Genomic DNA, 18,043 nt, shown 5'->3' on the forward strand with positions numbered 1-18,043 from the left:
TGATTTCCCCCCGTGTCTCGAGGTGTGTGTGTGTGTGTGTGTGTGTGTGTGTGTGTGTGTGTGTGTGTGTGTGTGTGTGTAGGTCTCAGGTGGCAAAAGGGGAAGGGGAGGAGGGCATCGTTTTGTAAGTGCCGGAGAAAAATTGAGACAGGACGGGAGGAAAAGAGAAATGGGAAAGAGAAAGGAGGGAGAAATGTGGCTTAGAGACAATAATAAAAAAAGCAGAGAAGAATCGGCAGCCACAGACAGTCTGTGTTTGAGTGTGTGTAAAGGGAGGGATGAGGGGGGGGGGGGGGTTGGAGGGGTAGAAATCTAGCTTCATCACTTCCAAATTGAGGACAGATTCAATTATTTGCAGAAACCACATGGAAATCTCTCCGCATTGTTCCAGCTGGAGCACCAAATTTGGCAGCAATCGCATTGGCGGCATTGGAGGGGCCATTTATCTTGGAGAGGGGAAAGAGCGTCTCAGGCGGTGTACATGTATATATCTGTGACTGTGTGTGTGAGAAAGAGAGAGAGAGAGAGAAAGAAAGAGAGAACTCATTTATCTTGCAGGGGAATGAGCAAGGGAACGAGGACGCCCCGGGAGGCGACCAGATCATTACCCATCTGGGATCAGAGACACACAGAGAGAGATTTCACTAAAGCAGCCCTGTGCAGAGCCACACACACACACACACACACACACACACACACACACACACACACACACACACACACACACACACACACACACACACACACACACACACACACACACACACACACACACACACACACACACACACAATGTATCAATGTAACGAAAGGAGACAAATCTCATTTTCATTTGGGGACGGAGGGGCACAGAAGCTCCACAGATACGTGCATTTGTAGCAAGCGGAGGAGAGAGTGAGGCGGGGAATTGTTCCAGCCAAGCGGCCGGCTGACTGCTTGTTCCTTTGCAATCATTCAGCATCTACTTGGCTCCCTGTTTAAATGGATACTTAGATTAAGGCATGTTCTGCTCCAGGTGACCACTAACACCTCAGCTACAACACGGTCTTACAACACACATCAACACACATTTTGCCCATAACCAAGTCCCATGAAGCCCTATTTTCTTCAGAAATTCTGCTTGGCTAGATCTTGGCTTTGAGCCTCAGGCAATTGTGATGATTCCTACCAAATGACATCAGTGATTCTCAGAAATGTACAAAGTCCTAACTAGATCATCACTTGAGTGAATGTGTCAAACACACACATATGGGTGTGTGTGTGTTTGACAGAGCAGCAGGAAGAAGGACCACTTCCTCACTGACACCAGCAACACAGCGACTGTGCATGTGTGTGTGTGTGCTAGTCAATCAATCAGCAGCGCCTGACCACTGCCACACTAACCTGCCTACACAGGTTTCCCTCAGACATCAACACACACACACACACACACACACACACACACACACACACACACACACACACACACACACACACACACACACACACACACACACACACACACACACACACACACACACACACACACACACACACACACACACACACAGTAAAACAAGGACGACAGCACCACACACGGCAACCTATCGAATGCATCCCCTCCATACACACCTCTTGCCTTGCAGTGCTCTTTCTGATCAATACACTTCAAGCTGCTCGCTTATTCACTATCCCCTCTGCTGATATTTAATATGGAGAACACACACACACACACACTGAGTGCCAATTGATTCATTTAAATGAAGCATTTATCGAGAGCAGTCTCCCCAAAGGGGATGGGGGACATGTATAATAATAATTAAGTAAAGCTACAAACATGCATTTAATCAGAAACATACACAGTAGCTATTTTTTAAGTGGCATATTCCTGTAAATATGCATTATAGACCTTCCTTAATACAATGATGTCATTCATTTACTGCTCTGCTAACCAGTGTAGCCTTGACAGAAGTTTGGAGAGGTTAAGCAATTGAGATGAGAGTGGTGATTTTTAGGGGCTATCCTCAAAGGCGCTCCAGGTGTACACATGAAAATCACTTTCAGAAATAGGGGACTGTGGGGGATGGATTCAAGAAGCAGACTGACCCCAGCTCAGTGTGTGTGTGTGTGTGTGAATGCATGCAATCGTACGGGGCTAAAGGACAAGAGTATATGCCAGACATGCAGAAGCAACCAATCAACCAAGTCCCTCTTTCTCTTTCCCTCGCTGGCCCACCGACGTTTCTCTCTCTCGCAATGAGCTGACCTCTATTACCCATGCAGGGGACAGGCTGTGTGTGTGTGTGTGTGCACGTGTGTGTGTGTGTATGGGAGATTGTTTACTTGTGGCAGAATATGGATGAGGAGATGGAAATGAGGGAATTACCGAGCGCTGGCCTTTCACACACAGGCTGCTCTAATGGATAGGGCAGTGTGTATGCTTGCGGGTGGGTGTGTGTGTGTGTGTCTGCATGCTAGTTTGTGTGTGTGTGTGTGTGTGTGTGTGTGTGTGTAAACAGCTTGGTATGAGGCCAATGTGCTTCCATCTGCAGTCACATATAAGCAAATGACATTATTTGAGGAAATGAAAATGTTTACGTTATTTATACTCAGCAGGCCCACTTGAAGAAGACCCCATATGGACTCTCATTTGGACTATTGAATAACTGCACTTTTTTGTATTGGTTCATTGTGCACATGTGTGTGTGTTGTTGGTGGCCTGTGTGTACACCAGCGTGAACAAACATCTGCATGTTTTCACACTGCTGCCTCCAAACCAGTGTGTGGCTTGTATCTGCCCGTGTCTCCATTAATGATTCTAAAAAGGTGGCTCTGTGAGAAAACCAGAGCAGCAAAAATCAATATATGGAGAGACCCTCCCTGTCTCTCTCTCACACACACACACACACAAAACAGAATCCACACAAAATACATCATTTATGACCCTTTACAAGTCGTCTCTCCCACTAGTAAGAAAACTCATCAGTAAGTCATAGAATCACCGTGACTGAGTGACTGTCTGTGTGTGTACTGGCCCATACTTGAGTGTGAAACGTGAGTCATTTTCTGTTTCGCCTTTTCCAACTACATCATGACAAACGTGTGTGTCCATATGTGTGTGTGTGTGTGTGTGTGTGGAACCTACTTTTCGATCTCACTGTTTTTACAGGTGCGCGGGACGCAGGAGGAAGAGGAGGAGGAGGATGAGGGAGTGCCCGGGTCTGTCTTGCTGCATTCTCCGTTGCTCGTTGAAGGCATCTCTGTAAAACACACACACACCACATTGTTAACACTGGATGCTTTGGAGTCCTCTGGATGCAAAGCATTCACACACCTGGCTGCTCACTTGAATACACAGCCACAATGAAGACATATAGTGAAACGTATTCACAATTTTCTTAACAAATTAACTGTATGTGAATGTGTAATGAAAAGAACAGTATGAAAAACTAGAAAAAAAAACTAAATCCTAAAGATATTCATTTTGGAAAATAATAAAATGACCAGGAGTTACATTGACAGCCACATTGACCATGGATTATCATGGAAATAATTCAATACGTGCTTTGACGAGTCCGTTTAATCAATGTTAAGTAAAAAAAAAACATAAAAAAATCAAAACCATTCTTGCCTCAACTCTGAAGCATTTACATTTACAATACATTTCTTTTCCCTCTTGGCTCCACTTACCGTCGCTGGCCCATTTGGAGAACTCTGGCGTTATTCTGTTAGAAGGCATCCCACCGCTGCAACACACAGAGAGAGAGACACACACATTTAATTATCAACAAAACCACACACACACACACACTGACACACTGATTCCATTCCACTAGTTTAGTTTGTAGTGTGTACTTGTTTGACTGTGTGGTGGTGGTATTGAGGGCTCCATACTTGAGGACGGCCCCGCGTAGTGCCTCCCTCTCGCGGGCCTCTCCCTGATCCTCCCCGGCCCCGGAGCAGGGGATGATGTCGGCCTCCGTGTACTGGGGCTTGCCGTACTCCAGCGTGTCGTCTCCATCCACGTCCAGGTCCGCGTCGCTGTCTGCTGTACTCTCCTTGATGCTACACGTGGCAAAGCCTGTTCCTGTGGGTGGTGTGGACACAATGTGGAGAGAAAAAAAGTGGTTCTTAGCAAGCTGTTACTTTTAAAGAGTACTGTAGGAGGAAAAAAAGAAGCTGGGGTTGAAAGTTTGCATAGTCCTCTGAAGTATATACATTTGGTCAAGATAAAGATATATTTTAAAACCCCCCACTTGGCTTCATCACTCCTTATCTTCCAGAACACAACATGTTGAGGGGTTTGTTCAACAGGTACTACAAACTGACCACACAAGTTATCTCACACGACATGAGAAAAATAATACATCAATAGTGTACATGGTGTCTTTGGTTGCTTTCATTTCCAGTTCTGCCTTGGCTAATATATGTAATAACACAAATATACCAGATGTCAAGAGATGCAGCAAAATAAGTCATCATAGTTTCTTTAAAGTAGCTCTTCGTAACAGGGGTTAAGGTAAACCTGCTAAGACCTCCATTAACTGTTTATGAGACACACTCGAAGATCTCAAATGAAGCTGTTTTAAAACCTTACTTTTCCCCTGACACATGAAGCATTTGCAGATGGAGATAGACCAGACAAACATTTGGTCAGAGAGAAGATGGAGAAAGAGAGACGGTGTTTAGACACTGGGTGAAGGGATGAAGTCTGGCGCCACACCCATCACTCTTTGAGAGAGGGAGAAAGAGAGAGAAAGAAAGAGAGGGACAGTGTGTGTGTGTGTGTGTGTGTGTGTGTGTGTGTGTGTGTGTGTGAGTGGCACTTGTATAAAGCCAGTGATGAACGCTCAGACAAACCCTTACCGCTGCCTGACTGCTCCCTTCAGCTCCACTTAGCCACAGAGAGAGCTGTGTGTGTGTGTGTGTGTGTGTGTGTGTGTGTGTGAGTGTGTCCGTCACTTAGAGGCGTCTCTTCAGTGTTTGTTTGAGACTGTCTGTCCCTCTGTCACTTAGGCCCCGTCTCTCCAACCCCCTTGAAGGTGTGTGTGTGTGTGTGTGTCTGTGCGCGTACAAGAGTGTGTGAGTCTGTCTACCTGTCACTTACACCATGTCTATCTACCAAGCAAAGGTAGGTAAGGTGTGAGTGAGTGTGTGTGTGTGTGTGTGTGTGTGTGTGCGGGAGTGTTCAGTGTGTGTTTGTCACTTACACCTTGACTATTCGATTACTAGCAGGTAGGCACAGGTGTGTGTGTGTGTGTGCGTACTTGCGTTTCACTTAAGATGGGACTCTTGACGGTGTCTGTGTGTGTCTACCAGTGACAGGCCTGACAGCCATCTTATTTACACCTATCCCAATTTCTACAAGCTCTCAGCCGGACTAGTGTGCCGCCAGATACAAGCTCCACACAGTTGACAGCCATCCTATTTAACCACCTGCCCCAGCGCGTATGTGTGTGTGTGTGTGTGTGTGTGTGTGTGTGTGTGTGTGTGTCTCCATACTTGACTTCCTATTACAGTTGGTCTCAGTGCACTATAGTGTGTGGCGTCTTTGTCTCTGAGGACCTTCTGCGATGTAAACATATGCCACTGCTTCTCCTCCTATCTAACCCTGGAATTCATTTCACTCTCACTCCTAGAAAAAAAAAATAATACAAAATAAATGGAGTAGGGGAGAATGTGAGCATGGACAAGCCGCTGTGATAAAACGCTGCCACCAATGCTAAGTCGTTTTACAACAGGCCCATGTTTTTTAGTGATCAAATAAAAAGGACCTTTTTAACTTTTAGTTGGTCTCGGTGGAAAAAAAGGGGAACATATGGGGAACAATGGCTGTGCAGTGTAAATCTAGTAGCGCGCTGCTTACCTCTATAGCTTTTCGAGGCTAAGGCAGAGGGTGAACAAAGCACATGTTACATTATACAGTTATAAGCATTGTCCCATTTTGAATTTCTGTCCACGTTTAAATTCGTACATGAGGTGTGGATTGATCTTTCTGCCTTCTATTCCTATGAAAGAAGCTTGAGCCATCCTACCCACAATGCCTCAGGGTAAGCCAGGCCAAGGGAAGGTGGGTTAAAAGGCTTTGACTGAGCCAAGCCCTCTCCTCCATCAGCTGTGAATGAGTGAGTGACCAGAAGAGGAGAGTCAAACAGAGAGAGCCTTACTGTGCTGCAGTGCTGGTTGGTCGGGGCATAATCTAATCAACTCATCAAACTATTGATCTTGTGGCCAGTGGTCCACAACGACTGCTTACAAGAAGTGGGGAATAGACATTGGGGCTCAGAGCACTTGATAATGCCCAATGTAGGGCTTTTCATTATATGTGTGAAATGCAGAAAACATTACCAGAACCAAGCGAGGAAAAAGATGTTTGGATGTTGGAAAGAAAAATAGATCCAAGATCGGTAGACTAAGGAAGAGAGAGATGTAAAAAAAAAAAAAAAAGGTCCCCAACCGATGTATGCCAAGCACTACACTATTAACACCAACACATTTACAACAGGATTGTCCAAATTGAAAAATGCTAATCATATTTAGTACATACATGATATGTTTTGTCTTTTTGGTACAGTACAAATGCAAAATATCCTTAGCTCCCAGACATTTGAAATGGCCCACCTAAGGATGAATGTGATGCCAGATTTCAAGTGGCCTAATTTGTGCATGCACACATTGTACGTACATGTCGTAGGTGTGTTAAATGTGGGTATATGTGTTGCCCGTTTGCTGTGTGTGTGTGTGTGTTCCCACTGCTTCTATCTGTCCCTCTAAGCAGTGTTGGCAGGCCAATCTAATCTGGCCCGGGAAAGGTCAGCCCCACTCTAACTGCCTTTCACTCACATTATGCACCGCCCCCCCTTCCCCTTTTCTCTCTCTCTTCCGTTCCATTCTTCAACTTCTTTTCCTGTCATCACCCCTTACTCTTACCTTCAGTATTTTACCATGTCGCTAACCTATCCTCTTTTTCTCTGACAGTTCACCTCTGTACTTTTCTACCACCACCATTTATCGCTCTATCTTTGTCTACATAGGTGTGATCAATTCACACACACACACACACACACACACACACACACACACACACACACACACACACACACACACACACACACACACACACACACACACACACACACACACACACACACACACACACACACACAGTCCCATTACCATAACCACCTTCCTGCATATGGTTGACCCTTAACATACTAACTACACATTTTATCTTCACCGTTACATGTTTTCAGTGACAGCAAAAGGCAGCGGACGCTCACATCTACATACGTGTCACCGCGACAACGACACTACAAGTGCAGATGTGAAGAAGGCACTGCAGGATCAAAAAGGGGACTCGTCGGACTTGACTGACAGCCCGGATCAACCAATCGACCGCGCCCCCCTGCGACATCCAGTTACCATAGCAATTATCGGGCCGTACTAAAGAAGCAGAGAAGAGGGGGAGGTGTCAAAGGTCATGGCGCTATCTTTCTGCCATTTACAGGTCAGACAGAGAGAGAGAGAGAGAGAGGGAGAGAGACACAGACACAAAGACATGAGACGGCCATCTTTGAAGTCCATTTTACAAAGGCCCAGATTCCTCCTCTCCTCCATCCCTGTGGGCCATCTAATCCCCCTCTTCTCCCGCTCTGTCTCTCAGGACGGACTGATAGCAAATCTCAAGGATCTGTCTGGCTCCCTCCCCTTGTGTTGCCTTTACATCTTCATGTGGCTAGACTGACACAAAAACTATCTGGTCCCGAGCTTAGCAATGATGTCACCGTAAAATAATCCAAAATAGCAGGAGGTAAAAAAAAAAAAATAGGGGTGAATAAATACAATGGAGGTTTGGAGTCTTGTTTACTTTTTGATGGATTGGATAGTATAGAAATCTAAATTTTGACTAATTGATGTAGGCAAAGTTGAAAAATGATTGAAACATATTTAATAGGATGTCTTAATAAGTCTTGGGGTCAGTATCAAAACGCACGTCTCATTTTGGCGCTTAACAACGCTATCAGAATACATGAATGGAGTGAACACTTTCGCCACCTTTTCCCTTAACGCAGACTTTCACATTGTCATCACGTGATCTAGTGGCTCTCCAGTTGATAAAGCAGATGTAGACAGACAGTCCACTAGACAGATAGAGGCAGCTCTATGTCTGTGCAGAGGCTCCTTTCAACCTGGCTAAGCCGGTGAGAGACACAGGGAAGTCTTCCTTCACACAGAGTTGAATCATAAACTGATCTTGTTCGATTCCCCCCCCCCCCCCCTCTCCCTCCATAACCACCCTGGCCCCGCTCCCCCTGCCTTTCTTCCCTGCTCTCTCAAAGGGAGGGACGGATGGAGACACTTCACACAGGGATAGGCTTTCTCTTCATCCAGCCAGCTGAGGGAGGGAGGCCCCCCCCCCCCCCCACTGTAACATCTCTATATCCATCTAGCCGCTCCAGAGCCCTGCTGGATTCAGTGTGTGACTGTTAGAACAACTGAGGCGCTTTCAAGACAAAATCCACCTTCTGAGCCCAGTAGATTGTGTGTGTGTGTGTTTCAAGTGTGTCTCCCCCGGGCCACCTCAGTTATCCGTGTGACATCACAAGGTGCCCTATTAGAGCGCGGCAGAAGGGTCCTGTGTCTGCTCCTTTAACCACGTGAAGGAGAGAGAGAGAGACAGAGACAGAGAGAGAGATGGATGGATGGATGGATGGATGGACGGGTGGGGGAAGCCGCCTCCCAACCCACGACCTGCTCTTTGGTGTCGTTTAGTTGAGATCTCAACATTGATCCGTCTCCTCTCTCTCTCTCTGTCTGTCTGTCTCTCTCTGTCTCTGTCTCTGTCTCTCTCTGTCTGTCTGGCAGGTGAGGCTCAGCATGTGTGTGTTTAACAACGGATGAACAGGGAGAGAGAGAGAGAGAGAGAGAGAGAGAGAGAGAGAGAGAGAGAGAGAGGAGAGCAGATGAAAGCAGAGGCAGAGCCAGCGGAGTTTGAAAGAGCCTATTAAGACACGACAAACCCTCTTTACCTCCACCTGTGAACATTCCTGACAACTGAGGACACAGTGGGAGACCATTGTGGAGCCCGGTGCAGTCCAAATCAACCAACTGCGTGTATTAAGATAACAGAAACTTTTTTTTTTAAGAAGCACTTTTTCCATCATAGGAAAAAAATTCTTTTAACAAATACATACAGACTGAGCAAACTGTGTTATGCTTTGTTTGTTATGCTAACTTTAAGTATCATATTAAGGCCGCAAGTTTGAAACAATCTGAAAAGAAAGACTAAGTAGAGATGGTGACAAGAGAGCCAAGGGAGAGAAGTGAAGGTGAGTCGTGTCACAGAGCAGCCGCGCTCTCCAATGACCAGCTTTCCCATCTAGTTCTATAATTACATTTCTGGGCGCCAACACACACACACACACACACAAACGCACACACAGCGGGTCAATTGCCAAGCTAAATGTGTTTTCCTTCCCTTTGCTAAGAGGGCTTGTGTGGGTCCAGGCCAGGCTGAGCTGGACTGACCCCTGGCCCAGCTACACTGCCACCGGACCAGAGGCACCATCTCAGCTCCCTGGTCACATTCAACATCAGTTCACGCTGAGCTAACACTGTGAACACCGGACAGGAACACAGGGGATGATGGATGAGCATAGAAACGTATGCCTCTTTTCCACTGAGCGGCACAGTTCGGTTTGGTACGGTATGGTTTGGCAAGGAATGGTAACCCTAGATCTGGCTTGCGTTTCCACTGCTGACAGTACCCATACTAGTAGGAAGGGAATGTGCCACTGGACAGCAATACCCGCGGCCACAGCTGTTGAACGGCGCTGGTTGTGGAAGCTACGCAACCATGGTGAAAACAGAGCACAGATGCGTGCCATACAGTACCAAAGCGCTCAGTGGTAACAGGGCTCAAGACGGAGATGGATGGACAGAGAAAAAAGAAGGCAAGAACAAACAGGGATCTGGGCCCGCCATGTCTACACAGAGCTTACACGCTGTCTGTAACTGGACAGTCATCTAACAAGCAGACCAATGGACAGCTGCACCATCACAGTACACACCTGCCTCTGATCAAAAACAAGGCTGAACTAAAAACAGCATAGTGTATGATATGAGCTGTGTGTGTGTGTGTGTGTGTGTGTGTGTGTGTGTGTGTGTGTGTGTGTGTGTGTGTGTGTGTGTGTGAGAGAGAGAGAGAGAGCGAGAGAGAGAGAGACACACTGTGTGTACCTCTGAAGCCTCCCTCCAGCAGTGCGGTGGCTCTGATCCTCTTCTGTCCGGCCCACTCGTACTCCTCAAAGCCCCGTCCATTCTCTCCTTCCATGTGTTCAGAATCGTCATCTCCTAAGGCACCCTCACGCTGACACACACACACACACATACAGGGACACACGTTAATCACAGCAAAAAACATTCACAGACAAAGCACTGCAGGTTGTAGATTTTAACCATTTAAAATACATGTATCACTGTTTTAAATAGTGGTGCGGTGGAAGAGCGGCCACATCTCCATAGCACATTTTATCCGTACCATACCATGACCAGCTGTTATAAAGCTATTGGTGGAATATGTCTATATGACACAAATGGAATTTCGCATCTAAAAAACATCCAGCTATTTTCTTCAAACATTCATTATGTTTTGTTAGATTTCTATTACATTTGGATTGATTTTATTACACCAAATCTTAGGGGTTTTGTGGCCAACTTAACTTACGCTATCAAAGAAAAAACGTCCAGGCATTTGCTTTGGTTGTTAGCTAGCCACCTTGGATTGTTTAATTGCAAAACATGTAATACAAACACAGCTCAACACAAGGCATGGTACAGCAGAAAGTGTGCTCGTGGAAAAGAGGTATTAGTGTCTCTACAGCTAGTGGTAGTGTAATGGAGTCAGTGTGGTGAGGCATACAGGGAGGTGTGGTGACAGTTTGTTTTCTGTCTACTCTAGGACAGAATGTGACTGATTAGAATCCACAGGAGGAGAGAAGGACAGGAAAGGCTGCCATTGATCTGACCACTACAAACAGTGAGAGAGGAGGTGATTGAAAGCATATATTTTCATTGTAAAAGGTGAATTAGATGCAACCATATGATATGGGATAAAACACAGAAATCAGCGTTGTAAATCAAAATAGGTTTACTGGCAGCTTTTGGTTGGATACGGAGTTTTTTATTTTATTGTAATGCTGGCATTTCAGACAGTTATTCCCATATGATATGGATGCAGTCTCTAGAGAAACTATGGTTGATATTGATTGGTTATATCTAGTGAAGTGATTGGAGACAGCATCTAAAAAAAAAAAGAAGTTAAAAGAGGTGACTGGACAGACAGCCTCTACAGGAAAAAGAAGGGGTTTTGATAGGCTGTCCGACTTGGCGGTAGGCGGGGCTTATCGGGGGCAGTGTACTACCTGGATCAGGCATTGTTCCACATGTCTACTCATCTCCTCCTCGCTCCCGGCCAACGGGGCGCTGCACAGCGGACATACCTGGCCCCCGTCGTCAGGCTTCCTCCTCTTCATCTTGCCTATGCGGGCTGGGAACGCAGGGCGGGAGTCAAGAGAGGAACAAGACAGAGGGACAAAGTTTTAATGACAGACATTTTTTTAGTTTTCAGGCACCTTGGCAAGAAAAAAAAACAGAGGAATATTTATGTCAGTTGAATCTCCCTTACTAAATGTATCCTATGCTATACAATTGAGCTAATTTACCAAAAGGCCTGTCCTCTGTTTTCAAGTCTTTACAAGCCTAGAAGCATGTGAGAGAAGGCTCCAGTCGGTCAAAACTTAGCCCCCGTCTGATAAAGTGATGAGAAGAAAAAAATGACAAGAGAGCCGGACGTGACGGTCTCAACCCCCTTTGTACACTCCACATCCACGCCATTCCTTCTCCCCCTCTTTCTCCTCCCTTGTGTTTGCCTGCCCTCCTGTCACAGCTCCCACCCCACAGCGCACACACGCACACACACACACACACACACACACTTAATTAGAAATTTAACAGAGCAGAACAGCCGTCATTGCGCCCGGAGTCTCTTGTCGTTTTTTCTTAACTGCAAATGGCACGGGGGGGACATTAATTTTTAGCTGGCCTGGGAAAGCTGAGGAGGCCAGGAGGGACTGAAGAGAGGGATGGAGGGAGGAGGAGGAGGACAGAAGGCAATGTGCTGTTACTGTAGGGGAAGGAGATTGCCCACAGTTCAAAATCCTCCTCCTCTTTTGCCATTCCTCCCCTGACGCTAATGGAGGGGAGCGTTGTTAAATAGAGAAAGAGAAAGGGCTGCTAATAAGGTCCGGCAGGGATCTCTGCCCCCAGCCCCCTCCACCCCACATGAGAATGATTTTCCTGGTTCCACACGAGGGCACAACCAAAGTAATGCAGGGACCAATGCAGGGACCAAGTTTAAACTCAAGTCTTCACTGGCTCTTAATATGGGCTCTGTCTGTAAAAAAGGCCTATCCATGTGTCACCTCAACAACTAATGTGGTTTAGAGTAGTCTGTCACCGATACAAATATAGATTATATGAGCGGTTCTTGGTTCACACTGCTTCAGTATCCCTTGATTTAAAAAATATATATATAATATGGGGGAATACTTTCTGGGTGCTTGAAAAGTGGACCATTTTAAAATCATACAGGTTTACGTGATGCATGATTTGTGATACGTATCATTGTGCTTTAACTGTGGCAGAGCAGCCAGTCAGCCAGACTATAGAGGGGGTTTTGTGTTATATATATATATATATATATATATAAATATATATATATATTACATGGTGTATAAATAGGTAATACAGTATAGTAAATCCCTCCCTAGAAAAGAAAACCACAGGTGTTACTGTTAATATTAATGATGGCTGACAGTTAGCTAGATTAGCTAGATTAGACTGATTATCACTTTCTTTATGAGCCACAGGTGTGTGTCATATGTCATTAATGAGGACTGATGAATCAATATCACCTAACACCCGTAAATGTACAGTAACACACAATGTCCCATTAAATAAAATTAACTACATATTTTTTTTTTTAAATGACAAAACACCTGGTGATAGATGACCATAATACAGTCTTCAGTGTGTGTTGTCCCCTGAGCCTCAACACACTGTCAATATTATGTAACATTTGTGGTAAAGATAAATTCTTTACACATTTCTCTTTTTATACGATATAAGCCTATGATAACGTACATCAATTTCTGGAAATGTATTACCGATTTATATATGTTTAAACTCAAATCTTAATACTTTTAAAATAATTTATTCTAATCTATAGATTTTTCTGACATCCTGTTTGTTTTTTTCCAGAATTACCATGACCTCAAAAACAAGCCTGAGCCAGTACTGAACTCGTAATAAACGTACATTTAAATTAAACAAATTCGCTGTAACCAGTAAATATGTATTAATAAACAATGTTATGAGTTGAATCGCTGTGTGTACATACATACCATTCAATCGTGTTTGCCTGTTTGATCGGACTCGTAAAAAGGTCTGCAAGCAGAGGGAGAGAAAAAGAGGAAGGAACAAAAATACATTAGACAATAAAGTAACATTATGACGCGTTTCAGAGGCAAGATATCGCTTTTCTGGATGGGATTGCTTTGGATGCTGAGGCTAGTACACTAGTAAACAAACCTACTCCTCTATTGTGTTCCTGTTCCACATCCTCCATGGCTGTCAGGGTTCACACACAGCTCATTGCGGGAGCCGCTAAAACTCACTGCTGCAAACCACCACACTGAGCCTCAAGACACCATACATGACTGCGAACTGAAGCCTGTGTTTAGAATTGAATACGGATGGAAAGGGATTGAAAGTGGCGCTCGTATCGGCAAACATTGCTCATGTCCGACGCCATGTTGGCTTGTTTTGGTCACGTGACGCAGTGCTGCTGCTGGAGACGGAAGTGGCTGACACGTCACGCGGCAGTTCCGGAAGTCCACCGCTAGGGGGAAGCAAACGGTCTCCTAATTAATGAATGGGTACTATCTATGGTGGTTACACACACAGATTATACTATGCACAACTATTTAACTGCTACTCTAACTACTACTGTTTGAATAGGTTAGTAGAAGATTTAACTTTACCAGTAATGTAAACTATGCTATGCTATGACTTGTCTCATCACATGCTACTCTAGGTCCATATTATTTCTATGAGGGACTTTTTCTTCGCATTTACTTTATACTTTACATTATTTATGACACCTTTTCATACTAAATATATTTTAGATTTAATTTATTGTTTTATTGTGTTTCTGTAATTTGTAGCAAGCTGGTAAAATAGCCTAATTATGAATAAAATTAAATAAAAATATTCTCTATTCAAACTTGTATCTCTAACAACTATAGCCTAAGTGTATTTTCTTTGTTTCTGGTTATTTAACTTGCTTTTCTCTGTTTGTGAATGCAGTAGATCATCCAAATAAAAAATGATTACTTATTAGGCCTATGTCAGTGGTGGAAAAAAACTCATACGCTTTGCCTAACAGTTTAACCCATGCAACAACTGCATTACACGTCAATGTAAAATCCTATAAGGTAAACGTGTCACCGGAAGCTATTGGGGAATGGGGTTAATAGGAAATAAAAAAAGCATTTTTGCTACACCAATTTTCATTCAGAATTTTGGACTTTTTAACAATACATTTATATGAATATGTGGAGGTCTTTGGTAGTTCAGCTTGCCTGGGGTGTATATTCCCTGTATCATTAAGCATAACGATCTTATCATTAAAAGTATAGCACTGAGAAATAAATGAACTGAGGTCAGGTTTCAATGTTCTTCTCCACTCCCGTACTGTTGCCGAATGAGCACCTGCAGGTCTACTGGGATTCTATGTGCTGACTAAGGCACCTCCAGTCATAGTTAAGGATGCCCTCTCTATGACACAGAAAGGGTGAGTAAGGGTGGTGGCTCAGTCCTTTCACATCTATCATCCATCAGTTAGAGGCCTTCTCTTTCTGTTCTTGCCTTCCATTTGTCTCCTCTGTCCCCCCCTCCCCCCTGCCCACTTGAGTTATAGGCCCACTTGCCTCGCACCGTCACTACTAGGCTACTGTATCATTATGATACACTCACTGAATGGCTGCAAATAGGTCAGCTTTTTTTTTTTTTTTTTTTTTTAGAGGAAGAAAAAAAAGCATTGAGATGGACCAAGAGAGAAGGTGGCAAACCCCTTGCCCATTAGGCCTCATTTTCGGGGTGGTAGAAGGAGTCACCATTGACTTAATCATTTGTATAATATAAGGTGATTTCAGCAGTTTCACTTAATGAGAAAATCTACTTCATCGCTATAAGGTCTTTTATGAGCTGTGTCATCCCGAAAACGTATGGATATGTAACGTCGGTGTGGACTTAATAGTTCTTATTTTATGGTGCAATGAGGGGGGAAAGCCACTTAACCCGGAGATACATCATGGCTAGCAAGAATTACCCCCCGAACAAACTTTGATGAATTTAAGAGATAAAAGCAGTCGTGGTATGGGCCTTAAAGATGGCTGAAATGTAAGGGAGATTGGCCTGTCGGTCAACTCAGCTGCTGACAGGACATATAAAAAACAAATTCTACCATAATCCTCTGCTATAGCCTACTGTTACACATCTGTCATGACATTCACAACTTGATTTAAAGGTGGACTCAGCGATTCTGGAAAAAGGTTGTAAAATTCACATTTTTGACAAAATCCGTGAATATCTCCTCATGATCTGCTACCTGTCCATAAAGGCTGCTATTTGTGCGTTGGAAAAGAAAATCTAGTGTTAACACACAGCCTAGGCACTGTAAACTGGGATGTAAATAAAGGGGCCCCACAGTAGCTTTCAACAGGCCTGTTTTTGTTCTGCACATATTCACTGATTTTGACAAAAAGTGATTTTGACAACAAGCACTCTCCAAAATCAATGTATCCACCTTTAATACATAATGAGAATAGCATGATGTGCTAGTCAATACGACCATAAACGCAACCTTGTTCTCTAGTTTCACTTTTATTTTGACATTGAACTTCCTGAAAGTAAAACAATACAGAACGACATCCCTGAAGTTTTGTATGATGGTTGATCAGTGGCAAAATAACACAGGACAGAAGGAGAACTTTGAAATAGAATCATGAATCAGATTTGTGAATTTGTAATGGCAGGAAACATATCATCTCATCTTTCATCCAAAGTGAGCTGGACATAACTCTGGAGAAGGGACCACACGGAAATAAGTGTGTCAATCTAGACTGACGGTTCAATCCTTCTTTGTGTGTGTGTGTGTGTGTGTGTGTGTGTGTGTGTGTTCATGAGTGTGACCTGGTATCTGTCGGAGTGGTGGATGTCTTCCGACGACAGGGGCGAGACCACTGGAGACTCTCCCTCACGCTTGATGTGGACCGACAACAGCATCGACTAAAGAGAGAGAGAGAGAGAGAGAGAGAGAGGTAGAATGAGAACTAAAATGTCTTCTATATGCAGATGATGTTGTTATATTATCACCTCTGGAGCAATGATAACAGCAGGGCCTGTCCTTGCTCGACAATCAATATATACGGACAAGGCACGGGCAATGCTGTTTAAAAAACAAATTCAGATATAAGGAAAACATATACCATTTCAATGTTACGACCCCCTACACTTTAGCTCTGACTATAAGATTAAAATGTCCATAGGAGCCACACAAAAACTATTTAACTGCTAGAAAAGTCTCGATATTTCTCTCAAGGAAACATACGAATGCTGCATGATGTTCAGAAGTTGTAGTTAAAGTGGCAATTGAAATACAAATACGGAAAACATTGAAATAGGAGTTAACACGGAAGTGCTCAAATATGTTGAAGTCATAGTTGGCGCTGTCTAATTCCTGAAAGACCTGTGTGTGATGCCAGTTTACGTGTATACACTGTAAATTGATTCCATTATAAGTGACAGCTGATGAGTGAGCATGGAAAGCCTTTGTAGTTCATTGTTAAGTGTTCATGAACAACAAAAGGAGTTGGAAGAGTCAAATACGTTTTTTTTTTTTGCTTAAAAGGTCAAGATCTGAGACCTGAAACAGTTTCAAGTGTCTTTCCAATTGTAGACACTGAGAGTAGAGGAGGCTTGCATTGTCAGTTTGATGGGTAAGAGATGAAAAGAGTTCAAACGTCAGCCGAAGAGTAACAAAAGCAATTGGACTACCATTTAAAGCTTAATGTATAATAAATATAGACTGTAAAATTAAAGTAAAATATATATATATATACTGTATATATATATTTTTTTTGGGGGGGGGGTAGGCCTATCAGGTAAATCTATATCAAAAAGGCATATTATTTGATTTATAAGATGTAAAGTGCATTTCTTTTTTTTAAGATTTTTTTGGGGCATTTGAACTTTATTGGATAGTTTACTAGAGAGACAGATGTGAAATGGTGCAGAGAGGGGAATGACATGCAGAGAACTGACGGATTTGAACCCGTGGTCTGCTGCTTCTAAAGGACTGAGCCTCTATGGTGGCGGGCGCTCTAAAGTGAAGTGTATTTCTGTATTAATTCAGGCTTTACCTTATCCATGGGGAGAATCTTTACCCTTGGGGGGAATTTGTGGTGTGTTTTTTATTTGTGGCCACGGTTGCCCGAGTGTGACGCGCCATTGATGATGACTGTAACCCCGCCTGACTTTGTCTATAAAGTCCTTTCCACTGATTGGACTTAATGTTTATGAGACGTTAAGAGGAGTTAGGGAAGAGATGGAGGGAGGAGAAGAAAGGGTAAACATCTGAGAAAAGGAGGAGCTTAACTGTCTGACATTATGGGACACTGCCTGTCAATAAATCTGTCACGCAACACTTTGCAACCACACACACACACACACACACACACACACACACCCTCATAGACACACATATAAAACCCATATCCTCTTCTAACCCACTCTGTGACAAAGACAATCCGGGGTATCCCTCAAGTGAACGGAAGAGTACAAGAGGACGGAAAGAGGAGCAATATCACTTTTTTACAAGGCTTAGTACCGACAGAGCGATGACTGGCTGTGTGCATGCGTGTGTGTGCGTGTGTGCACTTTT

The 18,043-nt window shown here is 43.9% G+C and overlaps 1 protein-coding gene across 4 annotated transcripts in view; it reads right to left on the reverse strand.

Annotated features, from left to right (window-relative positions):
- The window catches only part of rnf220a (ring finger protein 220a), a 159,371-nt gene that overhangs the window by 13,181 nt on the left and 128,147 nt on the right, over positions 1-18,043 (reverse strand). For 2 of the 4 annotated variants that reach the window (XM_080034873.1, XM_080034871.1), the window contains exons 4-10: positions 16,294-16,389; positions 13,443-13,485; positions 11,403-11,527; positions 10,219-10,348; positions 3,874-4,066; positions 3,670-3,725; positions 3,125-3,239 (exon numbers count right to left, since the gene is read on the reverse strand). In XM_080034873.1, coding sequence (XP_079890999.1) covers positions 3,125-3,239; positions 3,670-3,725; positions 3,874-4,066; positions 10,219-10,348; positions 11,403-11,527; positions 13,443-13,485; positions 16,294-16,389 — 758 coding nt within the window. Of the gene's footprint in view, positions 1-3,124; positions 3,240-3,669; positions 3,726-3,873; positions 4,067-10,218; positions 10,349-11,402; positions 11,549-13,442; positions 13,486-16,293; positions 16,390-18,043 lie in introns of all 4 variants that reach the window. The other 2 variants (XM_080034870.1, XM_080034872.1) reach the window with 2 other exon arrangements.

Source organism: Ammodytes marinus (assembly GCF_949987685.1).
Source record: "Ammodytes marinus genome assembly, chromosome: 9".
NCBI classification, from domain to species: Eukaryota; Metazoa; Chordata; class Actinopteri; order Uranoscopiformes; family Ammodytidae; genus Ammodytes; species Ammodytes marinus.